The sequence below is a fragment of the Ostrinia nubilalis genome, chromosome 26 (assembly GCF_963855985.1).
Source record: "Ostrinia nubilalis chromosome 26, ilOstNubi1.1, whole genome shotgun sequence".
NCBI classification, from domain to species: Eukaryota; Metazoa; Arthropoda; class Insecta; order Lepidoptera; family Crambidae; genus Ostrinia; species Ostrinia nubilalis.
In genome coordinates, this window is record NC_087113.1 from 707,174 (window position 1) to 720,463 (window position 13,290).

The 13,290-nt window shown below is 35.3% G+C and overlaps 1 protein-coding gene across 4 annotated transcripts in view; it reads left to right on the plus strand.

The window, feature by feature from the left end:
- The window catches only part of LOC135084408 (hemicentin-1), a 609,550-nt gene that overhangs the window by 304,949 nt on the left and 291,311 nt on the right, over positions 1–13,290 (plus strand). For all 4 annotated transcript variants that reach the window (XM_063979183.1, XM_063979184.1, XM_063979186.1 and 1 more), the window contains exon 3: positions 4,480–4,651. In XM_063979183.1, coding sequence (XP_063835253.1) covers positions 4,480–4,651 — 172 coding nt within the window. The remainder of the gene's footprint in view (positions 1–4,479; positions 4,652–13,290) is intronic.

Genomic DNA, 13,290 nt, shown 5'->3' on the forward strand with positions numbered 1-13,290 from the left:
CAGGACGTCCACTGCTGAACTTAGGCCTCCCCCAATGATTTTCATATCGACCGGTTGGTAGCGGCCTGCATCCAGCGCCTTCCTGTTGCCTTTATGAAGTCGTCCGTCCACCTTGTGGACTAATGTTATAATTATTGTCTCGTTTGAAAGCTTAAAAGCTTCATGCCCGTATGAAGCCAGATTGGATTGCTAGTTATATTTAATACGAGTAAGATTAAAAATTACGACTGAAAACTAAAAAAGCGTAGCCTACAAAATTACAAAATTGCTCCACAAAAAAAACTAACAATATAATTGCATTTTCCTTAATTATTTATCGAAGAAAAAGCAATTTTTTACATCGGAATTTTAGATACTGGTAAAAGATTACTCAGAATCAAACATTTTCGCTTTAAAAATGTTAATTCAATACGCTGCTGAAATGCACACTAGCGAGAAAAAACGGCGTCGAGTTAGGGAGCTTTTTCTTGGTACAAAATTACTAGTTTTACTAAAAGTGGAGTGGGTGCTTTTAAAGTGCATACGAATAGCGGTATATTGGGTTCAAACTATCCCAGTTCCACCAGTTTGTAAGGTTTTTTATTTCTCAAGTAAACTGTGTGGGTAGGTACACACTAAAAATTATCGAAAAACCCCTACGGTAGAAATACAATATTAGAAGACACTTAAACCGTCTTGACCACGTACATTTACTAAATTTTTAGTTAAGACTCAAAGAGATAGTAGGTATGTGTTTTTTTATGTTGCTATATTTTTTTCTTGTCAAAAGAAAGATGGATACTTACTCCTTAGTGCCCACCAAAAGTGATAAATAAAGGAATTAGATAGCAATCTGAAAGAGTATAATTTAGGCGGACTTATTCCTAGGAAGCTGTTTCTACTATAGATCGTTTAGTCCACGAAGATGCGCCCCACCACTTTTTGGTCGAGGGAAGCGCGGGGTGCGGGGTGTTAAATTCGAGCAATCCGAGCGTTATTATTGTAGTGTATGTGTGATAACAGCGTTGCAATTGGATAATTATACGTGAGTTCACACGCACACTACAATAATGACCCTTAAAAACTAAACATGAGTATTTCGCTTCAATCGCTTCGCTCATGCAACGAATATGCACCCATATACTTTTGTTCGCTCGGCGACGTTCTACAGTCTATTGCTAATAAGCAGCTTACGAAAGACTTACTTCAAGTCTAACAGCGTGTTTTAGAAAATTCTAACTTGCACTGAATATTTTATGAAAGGTGCAATTTTGTTTCGTTATTTCAATTTATTTTCAATTTGAGTTAAAGTATAGAAGCTTATGTGCTTGTTGATTAGGAGATGAACGTCATTGGTTATTCCTAAGTCATCCATGGTTCAGTAGCGAGCAATTATTGTGACTAAAATGTTCTGGGTTTGATTTCCAGAAAGGTCATAGAGTGAAAAGCTCTTAACCCTTAAGTAACACCGTGGGGTAATATTTTACCCCAGGCGCATAAAAATTGACATATCTTTTTTTCTAGCGAAGCTAGTGCAATGTCGTTTTGTGTATTCTCAACGCAGGGTGTGCGCTTTAAGCTCGTAAACGCGGAATGTGAAATAAATCATCCGTTTGGCTTGTACAGGTAGGTGGGGTAGAAATGTACCCCAGGGTGTTAGTTACGCATGCTTTAATTTATCATCACCTAACATGTTATTAATAGGTTTTTACAATATTTAAACAAAATTAGTAAATATTTATATGACGATTAAATAGCACGTTTGTCTCGAAAATGCAGAGAGATAAATAGAGCTTGATTTCATGATACTTTTCGAATTTTGAAGACATCCCCTCAAAACACTGCTTTAATAAATTCGACACAGAAATAGAGCTCAAAAGTGATAATTACGTAATAAATCAGCGTGTCTGATGTGTTTTGAAAAAATTATTAGGAATAAAATAAATAAATAAATTTTTTTCATAATTTCATTTAAAAAAAATTTTTTTTTTTGCTTTATTGTAAAGCCCGAAATTTTCGTTTTATTTCATTTTGTGTTTAAAATATGTATGAAACATCTATTCAATGTCCGATTAGTGTAAGTTTTTGGTTCCCAAAATAACTTTTCGCGATTCTCGAAGACCATTGTGGAGACTATTAGTTGCCAATGAAAAATTCTTTGTTTTTTGTTATGATTGATTTTAAGTTTTTTTTTACGCTAGATAGACGTTATTTTAAAGCAATCGTATAATTTAGTGAGTCCATTAATACATTGTAAATCAAAAATTAAATTGATTTTAAATATTTACTTAAAAATTTTCAATTTCCGTTTGGGGTAATTTTTTTACCCCAGGGTGTTCAAAGTGTAACCAAAAATAAGGATGTTACTTAAGGGTTAAAGCTCATTTATTTTTTTAAATTAGGCTTTTAAGAAGCGCTTTTACACGTGGCAGTATTATTTTATACCAAACTATTTAACTGCCGGAACACAACAATGCTGTAAACGTTGTTGTGGTAGGGCACCATCTTACCTAAGTCATATCGCCATGATGCCCATGATATGACTTAGGTAAGATGGTGCCCTACCACCAACCAAACCGAACAAAAAAGTCTGCCCCCTCTGGGAATCGAGCCCGGGACTTCTGCGTCTGAAGCAGGTGGTCTTACCAATAGACCACAGAGACGGTTAAATTACCACTTCTGGTGCATCTAGAACTTGCTGCTTCAAAGGCATTCACAGTGTCACGTCTCTACATTATCGGAACAACTTCTTCCATATGAATTGCATATAGGTACTGACCCCCATCAAAACTATGTAACCTCAAACGTATTCCCCATGATCCTTGCTAGGATTTTCCTTGTAAGCATTGGGGCAAGGGGCATTCTTGGGATTTGAACCTGTAACCAAAGTCAGTAGTTCTAGAGAGCGAATCTTATATCTATATATACAGTGTGAGTCACGTTAAAGTGTACATATGAAAATAGATGAAACTAGACCTATTTTTATCGACAAAAAAGAGGTCAAAAAAATTTTGAGATTTTTTTTTAATTTTTTATAGAATTCTTTTTCTTCCAAGTACTTATTGTAAAGAAAACGTAATAACTTTTAAACTAAGCGGTATATCCTGATAAAATAAAAACAGTAATAATGCTAAATAACAGGCGATACTAAAAAAACACATAAAATACACAAAAAATGCCAACAAATAATAAAAAATGATACTTTTTGAAAAAAAATTGCTTTTAAATTCGTGTTTTTTTGCTTATTTGATAAATTTCTCCAAAAAATGCCCCTATAACAGGTGGTTTTTATTACTTTGTATTACTCTCTATCGTAAAATCTTTGTAAAACCAAAAATAGCATGTCTCTATCCCTATCACAACATTTGCTATGATCGTTTGAACAAAGGCCTGCCACAACTTTATTCTCCGCTACAGGTAGAGAAAATTTTAATTTTAACTAAAATGCTTATTTTACTTCGAAATCATTTGTTTTTATTTGAAATCTAACTTGTCTTTATGAAAATTACAAATCTAGAGCCATTTTCAGTTTCGTTGTTAACGAAGCGTTGAATGGCGCGCCCGGAGAGGCTTAGTTCAAACGATCATTGCAAACGTTGTGATAGAGATAGAGACATGCGATTTTTGGTTTTACGAAGGCAATACGATAGAGAATAATACAAAGTAATAAAAACCACCGGTTATAGGGGCATTTTTTGGAGAAATTTATCAAATAACCAAAAAAACACGAATTTAAAAGCAGATTTTTTTCAAAAAGTATCATTTTTTATTATTTGTTGGCCTTTTTTGTGTATTTTATGTATTTTTTTAGTATCGCCTGTTATTTAGCATTATTACTGTTTTTATTTTATCAGGATATACCGCTTAGTTTAAAAGTTATTACGTTTTCTTTACAATAAGTAATTGGAAGAAAAAAAATTCTATAAAAAAATTAAAAAAAAACTTAAAAATTTTTTGACCTCTTTTTTGTCGATAAAAATAGATCTAGTTTCATCTATTTTCGTATGTACACTTTAACGTGACTCACACTGTATAAAAGAAAGTCGTGTTAGTTACACCACTTATAACTCAAGAACGGCTGAACCGATTTAGCTGAAAATTGTCAGGGAGGTAGTTTAGAGCCAGGAGAAGGACATAGGATACTTTTTATCCCGTTCGAAATTAAAAAAAAAGTCTGCTTATTTATTGCCATTAAGGCGGAACAAAGTTCGCCGGGTCAGCTAGTTATAAATAACTGAGAATTGCTGTGTTCGAAAATGTGCTCTTGTTGGTTTGGCCCAGTACTTGGTAAACAACGAATGTTTATTTTTTCTTTTATGAGAATTTCGTTAAAATGATCCCTGATGGACATTGCCAGAAGGGCCACTAAAACAAACACGAATGTCCAACTTGCTAAGCAATGCATAGCCTAAAGGGAGTGCTCGTGTAGACGGACTAAAAAAACTTTGTTAGGGAACTAGCCTATTATAACCTAATCTAACCTAACCTCTTTGTCCACAGACCACGCCTCGGCCATAGTGGGCGATACAGCCCGCCTGCGGTGCCGCATCGATGGCAAGTCCTGCGGGGAGATGCACAGCATCAAGTGGTACAAGGCTGATGCGAGGGTGTACGTGTACTCTGCTTCGGGGGACGCACCTGTCAGCAGGCCCGAGGGAGATATGATGGACAGGTCAGTAATTACTATGCTTCTTTGTGTCCTCTAAAACAGTGTGCAAAGTTTTTGTGTTCAAGGTACATCTAGGAAAATGATTTTTTTAAGGTACACCACAAATAAAAAATCAATTTTAATTCAAATTACCTTTATTAGTCTTACCCTTACTTATTTGCTATAAATATGTTTATACTTAAGATAATCTTATTTTTCCGAGGCACACCATCTTATGACCACGGTACACCAGTGTGCTCGGTACACACTTTGCGGAACACTGCCCCAAAATGTAAAACAGCTAGTGACTTTTTCTGCATTGTCGTTTCACTCTTGGCAGAGCGGTCGTGGTCACTTTGTCATGAATGCGCCACACCGTCTCTACTAGCGTCGAATGTAGGACTCAAGAAATGATGATCATATACCTAACCACAAACGTTCTTTTACGAAAAGGATTCTAACGTGAAATTATTTGATTTCTCTCTAGAGATTAAAAAGAATCATCAACCTCAATCAATCCTTTTAATTAACCATCATAAGAAAAAATCACGGCAGACGAAGATTATCAAACCAATCAGCAAAATCGACCTGTAATCGAAAATCCCTGGATTTTCCGGATCAAAATCTAGGCGGATCGAATCAAAGCTATAGATATCATCCGGATATCGCTCGTAATCCTGACAGGTCTCTACTGAGGTGGGTAATAAGCCCCGATTGGATTTATTAACGAGCGATAATGGAATCAGACACCGTTTCCATTGTTGGGGCGAACGAGAACGCGAACGGTTTCAGGCTTATTAAGCTTAGTGCGAACTAGATACAAAGCTCACATTGGTTGGGATTTATCTGAAAGATAAAGCACAAATACAGGGAACATAAAGTGGACAATACTGAGCATAAAGGTTAAGAAGACATGTGGATACTGATTGTATTTGCCTTAGTATTGATAGATATTTTGGTTCGATGAATTCTGAAATAGAAACGACGTCGTCTCTCAGCATGACGAAACGACAGCAAACGCAAGGTGGCAGCAACTCCTGTGTAGACAGGATCTACAGCTTGACCGCCAATAAAAACCCAACCATTGAAGGCCAAGTTTGTCCTGGGAGAAAGTTAAACTGTCATTAGTCGCGCAACGAAATTAACCAGAGGAACATAGGAGTTCGAAGTTAAGATTCGACTTCTCATGACAGATGACAAAAGAGATCTAAGTAAATACGTTTTATAAAGCATAATGTTTACCAGAGGACTGCCGTACTTGGTCCATCGTCCGTACTCACAAACGATGCTTGTTTAAGTGAAGCACCAAAGAGAACGCACAGCGTTAAATAGAGCTCTGTGATTGGTTCGTGTGTCACCCTGTGCGTCCACGCGCACTGTGAGACCTCATAGTAATGTTTGTGAATATAGGCGTACCTATAATATAATATTTTATGACTATCAGAAATCAATAACTGCAACTTTTCCGACAGTGGAAACGCGTCGCGGCGTATTTATTATTTTCACGTAGTATGCATTCGGCATCACACGTCTGCTTCCTTCAGTGCCATTAATATTCTATCGCTCCCAGCTTATTATCAAGCTGGGATTGAACAGCCAGTCTGCTGCACATAATGCACAATACACAAAATCACATTAATATTAAGTATAAGGCGAAAATTTGCGAGTGTGATATTTGTTACTTCTTCACATCTAAACGGTTGGAGCGATTTTACTAAAATTTGGTATGGCTCACACCCTCGACTACCACATGCTATGTTTTACCGCGGGTAACACCGCGGGGCATAGCTAGTTGTTAATTAAATAAACTAATCAATGTCATAATAATTGATTTTGGGGCTGATAAAATTGCACACGTCTATTTTACACGCATTGAGAGATGTAGCGAGAATATCGCTATTTAGCCAATTTTTTATTTGTGAAATTTTCATCAAGTCTGTTCTTGCCATTCTAAGCAAGCACTATTTTAGTTGAAAAAGTCTGAAAATGTTTATTTTATTTGTTAAACTTAATAATTATGTGCTATCTTTGTATACTTTATTCAACCCTAAAAACGAGAAATACAAAATACATTATCGAAAATCAACAAAGTAATTATTAAGATATTATATTCATATTTTCCTCGTTATTAATACACAATTTTCCTCATCTTCTCATCGTTGAGCCATGATGTGAAATTCTATGTAAATATTTTTTTTTTAAATAAAATATTATATCTATCTTTAAACTGACTGACTCACTCATCACCAAATCTCAGAAACTACAAGTGCTAGGAGTTTCAAACTGGGGGTTCCTTTTAGAACGTATTAGGTGCTCACTAAGACGAAATTTTGCAAAATTCAACCCCTAAGGGGGTAAAACGGGATCCATGCGTACAAAGTCGCGGGCGGCCGCTAGTTATTATTATAATCATGAGCCCACGCAGTTGTGTTGTCGGTTCTTACTGCCCTGTACTGTCTCCCCTCATATTAAATTTACAGTCCTAATTTCAGGACTGTCTATTACGAAAGCTATTTTTAGAGGGTAAATCACAGAGCGTATGGAATTATTGGAGGGAAATAATAATTCCATAGGTGGGAATACCGCGAAGCGCCTTTGAGTGGTGGTAAAAGGGGTTTTAAAACGCTTTTAGAATAGTTAATTACCTAATTATAGGGGTGTTTTGTTTTTAGAAAGACATTTTAAATAATAGTCTATTTATGACTTCATTATAAAGTCCTTTATAGCATAGGGAATTTAAACAATATTATCAGAAAAACTACAATTTTGTTCATCACCGCTATTGGATTATTTAATTAAGGGTTGATTTTTCAATCATCACATAATTTTTAACTGAAGAATAAGTTTGGTAGTTTTGGCACATTGACAGTTTTAGTATGGGAAATATGTCAAAATGACAAGGTTATTGTTCTGTTAAAAGATATCTGACGATTGAAAAATCAGCCCTAAGTAGGTATTACTTAGCTATCTGATAGATAGAGTCACTGGTAACCAGTAATGTACGTTTGTTAGAAGTCATAAAAGTAATTCATTTTTTGTCGCACTATTATTTTAAAACTTTATCACTGCTTCGGGACAATAAAGCCAGTGCCCAAACGTATTCACAAACATTACTATGAGGTCTCACAGTGCGCGTGGACGCACAGGGTCACACACGAACCAATCACAGAACTTTATTCAACGCTGAGCGTTCGATTTGCTGCTTCACTTAAGCAAGCATCGTTTGTGAATACGGGCGTAAGTCACAATAATTGTATGTACATTACTAGCTTTTGCCCGCGGCTTCACCCGCGTGAAATTTTTGACACATATCATCATAAATTATTCTGGGTTATATCAGGCCTGTTCATCTCCGCGAGTTTACATCGAAAACAAAACACGCACGATGGCCCACCTACAGGATACTATTCGACAAGGCCTCACATACGAGCGAACATTGACTCACGCACGCGTATTCTTGTGTATGATGGAAGAAAATAAAGAAAATGGTGTACTAAATACTGTGCAGTATTTAACTGCCTAAATAATAATAAAAACATAGAATGTACTTTTTTAAGTTGCCTCAAGACACTGAGAGGTAAATGAGTATAGTTAATATTATTCATGATAATTCATGCTAAATCATGTATTTCCTCCGCCAGTTTGGCACCTCACGTCACATCATTTTACCGAAGTCAGCCCTATAGCTTCGGCGCAGTGCCGATCACTGACGTTTGTCAACAAAATGGTGCTTGACTTTTGAGACAGGCTAAATTACACCATATTGTTAATGACATTGAGCACAATTTTTTTTAAATACCTTCGCGAAGTAAAACTTCTGTACGTAGTACTTATTATTATTCTGTGGTTATATACAATAATACTGTAAAGTTTCATCAAAATCCGTTTAGTAGTTTTTGCGTGAAAGAGTAACAAACATCCATCCAGACATCCAAACTTTTGCTTTTATAATATTAGTAGGATACCTATACGAATTTCGCAAATCTCCTTAAGGAATAATATTTAGCATTTACTTGAGACAGTTGTGATACCTTTTGAAAGCTTACCAAAGTATTACAGTTAAACTGCTATAACGATAGCAAAGGCTTACTTCCATTGCTCTTAATGATGCCTCATTAGAGGTATTAACTGGAATTCCCTCAAAAACAATAAATATTGAACTCTCAGTGCCGAACTTCGGTTATTTCGAACAGTTTAAAGTCTCTTCTGGCTAGGGGTGCCCTTATGTCAATGGTTTCTTTTATCGATAGCTGCGAATACCAAAATTTCCCTTTTCGTACGTGGAATGTGATACACAATTTTGATTTATGTGTTTACTGCGTGGACAGCTAAGTTGTTATTTTTCAATAATAATAAAATATTACCCGACTGTGCCAGAAGGAGGGTTATGTTTTTCTTTTCTATTCATATAGGTGGTATTACGTTTATAACTGAATAGGTACCTAAATGACCTGTCCACAAACACCAAAGTTTAAAATTATAACCAATAATTTCACTTGTTTTTTTTCTTGTACAAACTAAATGGCTCATTAAAATAAATATAGTTAAGAGAAACAAGAGATCACAAAATGGGATTATCTGACTCGAAAATTACTGACGTAGTAAAACAATCTTATCGATACTTTTCATCGACTACTTACTTCCCAACACTAGTGGAAACTGCTCATTACTGCTAATTAGCGCAGTTTGAGTTTATGTTAACTGAAATAGTTATTGTCAGGTGTTGCCAGACGGTTCAAATGAACCTGTGTGGCTGGAATGTACCTACTTTGCAGTCAAAGTGGTAGTACAGGCGTCGACATGTCTAACTTTACCTGTAATTTACTTGTAAAATTAATGTATTTCATATTTACAGGAGTATTATGAAGGATGTGAAAAGACGCTTACTCTATGCTGTGTCATTTTTTGCAAAAGAGTACGTAAGGTAAATGCCCCTCATTTCGGGATCAAAAATTTTTTATTATTCTTTTATTTAAAAATGTTTGTCTTTAAATATTTGACGTTTTATTTTGTAAGCAGTATTTAATAGTCCATACAAATAAAGAATTTTGACTGACTTTGACTGCTGCCACAATATTTCTTATTATTTCTAATATTCTATTACAGGCTCTTGAATTTGACACCCAAAATGTTTCAAAAGTTTTCCTCTCATTAGCTGTTTGGAAGAGATCGTTTCATAGCGATAAGACCGCAAAAATTGTACCGTGACTTTTGTGTATCTCTCTCTTTTCTTGTTTTATCTATTATTACAATAGATTGTTTATCTAACTAACATAGTTAACCCTATACAGCCGCAATTACGTGGCCTCCCAGACCGTCACGTAGCAGTATCAGTTGTTAATCAACTCACCGTTAACTGCGAGTTAACGGTCCGTTGTCACTGTTGACTAATGGCCGGTGCTTAGCAACTAACGAGTGATTAAGATGAGATAACTATGGATTAGTTCGGTTATTTATTGTAAAACTATTGTTGTCTTACGTGCTTTATACTAATAGTATTCAAGATAAGCAGATGGGTTAAGATATAAGTTAAGGGTGTCTTTAAGAAACTAGTAAATAAATGATACGTCGAAGTAACTGATAACTCGAATATCAGTTTCAAATAAAAACTAGGTCAAGATTGTCAAGGGGAAAGTTAAACTGTCATTGGACCCGCAACGAAATTAATCAGAAGAACATAGGAGGAGTTTGAAGTAAGGGTTGACTTCCTTCCAGTGCCAAGGGGAATGATTACCTATTGCGATGATAGGTAAAGAAAGATGTATTGCTTTAAACTTTCATGGTCACTAACATAATCATTATTATTTACGGGATTGCAAACATGTGCCTTAATTTTGAGTTTCCGATATTTCGGCACTGTTGCAAGCACCATGGTCTCGGAGTAACTGAGGAAACTTGCGGGTGAGATGTTATGGGCAGACATATTGGTTTACCCTCTTTCACAGTCTTTTATTACGATTGCCTCGTACATAGTAGCAATCCCGTAAATAATAATTATAAAGAAAGATGTAGTCTTTCTTACATTAAGATACTTGAAGGAGAACATAAAAACAGCGTTAGTCAGTAAGAACAAACTCCTCCATTTGGATTTAGTACTAAAAAGAAACTTTTACCCTTAAAGTCTGCCAACACAGCCTTGACATTAACCTCCTAACGTTACCGAATTGAAAGTTATTATCCACGTGCAATTACAAACTTTATTTAGTACTCATTTAATATTCAACACATTACAACGTTCGAGTCTTTGTTTAGGCACTCCGTAATTAACAACATGTGAATACAATGAAAATTGAATCAGTAAACGAACCTTTAAAAACTTTATTTCATCATTTCAGCCATAAGACGTCCACTGCTGAACATAGGCCTCCCCCAATGACTTCCACATCGCACGGTAGTAGTGTATTATTGGGAATTCTGTCCCCCAGTCGTCCGCTTCGCTTCCGACCGTTCGCTGCGCTCACTCTGGTTTGACAGAATGCCCAATAATACACTACGAACGGAGTGTTGAAAGTAGTTTTATCTTCCAAAATTCCTATAAAAATTATAAACTCAACAAAGTTTTTATCATTCCATTAAAACCTATCAATCAGAACGGTTGAGTTTAAACCAAAAACTGTAATGAGATTTCTGAAACAAAAAGAATCTCTTAAATTACAATGTATTTGTCCAGTATCCTCGAAAGAGTTTAAACGTCATGGTAATTTATTACCAAATACTATTCGCAGCATTGTTTGTGGCCCATCAAATTGTGGAAAGACCAATTTTGTAATTAGTCTGTTGCTACACCGTGATGGACCACGTTTTCGCAACTTATATGTTTATTCAAAGTCCTTGTATCAACCTAAGTACCAGTTTTTGGAAAAAGTATTGGAAAAAGTTGCAGACATATCTTACTTCAAATATAGAGATAATAAAGACATTTTAAGTCCACATGATGCTTTGTCTGAATCCATTTTCGTATTTGATGATGTTGCATGTGAAAATCAAAACAATATACGTGATTATTTTGCTATGGGACGACATAAAAACATTGACTGTTTTTATATTAATCAAACCTACTCAAGAATACCTAAGCAATTAGTAAGAGATAATGCTAACCTTATCATATTATTTAAACAAGACAACATTAATCTAAGGCATATTTACGATGAGCATGTAGGGTCTGACATGACCTGGACTCAGTTCCGTGAAATGTGTTCAACTGTGTGGGGTAAGCCATACAGTTATGTGGTCATAAATAAGGATTGTGAACGAAACAAAGGTTGTTATAGAATGAAGTTTGATACATTCATTAAAGTAGATTAAACTATTTATTTCTTATATAAGTAACTGTTACTTACGTTCCAACAAACTAGTTTGAATTGAGAAGTCAAACAGAGTGGAACTCGTAACAATGGAGCGGAACCTTAAGGAACAAATTTTAAAGTCAGCGTCAGCTGTGAAAAGAAAAGTAGAAATGTTAAAAGATTCAAAAATGAAAAATGATATGACACTGGAAACAATATTTAAACCTATTGTGAACCCTCTTAAACTATTAAGTAGTAGACCTGATGGCAAACGCTACAACGAAGAAGAAACAGAACCAATCCAGTCAGTTAAAAGAACTAAACATATCGAAAGCCAGTCATCCAATAATTCAGATGAAGACTTTGATTACTACAAAACGGATGTTGACAACGAGGAAAATTTAAATGATTATGAAGATATTTTAGAAAATGATGATTGTAAAACACCTAACAAAACCCTCACCACATCACCCACTCATGAACACGATGTGCATGACAACTCATTTAAATCTATTCAGTCATCACCAAGTATTGCTAATGATTCTTTATCATGGTCTGTGTCATCTGAAGTAATGCAAAATATTCCTTTTGGTGTTAGAAATGTTAATGGAAAATTGATGCTCGGTAATACACGTGTTTATGACGATGGACGCATTTTGAAAATTGGAAGCCGTAGCCTAAAAAAAACTCCAGGCTTGAAAGAATTATTATACCAAAAGGCACCAAATTTAAAAATAATTACAAACGAGGATTTACAAAATTATAAATTAGTACTTATAGATACCAATGCACACAAACGTAACTTCGATCCATTTAAACCAATAAACAGTAATAAAGGATTTAAATATATGAACGTGATTAAACCTTTATTTAAGTTCTCTAGAAGTCACGCAAGTAGTGTAGAAAGTCTCCCGCGAGGTGAAGGCATCGATATATTGAAAGAAGTTAAGAAGGATACTGATTTAGTTTATTGGGATGATCCGAATGAATTAGTAGAAAGGCTAAAATTACTACTCGGGTCATGGGCAGCTGGTAACACTGGAGTTAATAATGAAATTTATGCAATAATAGAAGAACTGCATGAAGCTGGTATTATAAAAGACATAAAATATATAAAGCTACCATCTGGAGGATTCAACAGTACCATTAAACTACAGAAGCCGAGCAGACGGCAATGAATATAGATAAATTTGGTCATCACGTTCATAAGCGTTTACGACTATCTGAATTTTCTAATAACATTCCTACCAACACATTAGTAAAGTCAGATGCAGGCGACTTTGATTTAAAATCATCGAGATTAAAAGGACTACCAACTCCTGAAAAGGATGACGAGGCTGTAAATAAAGAGTATGTCGATAAATATGTTCAAGATCT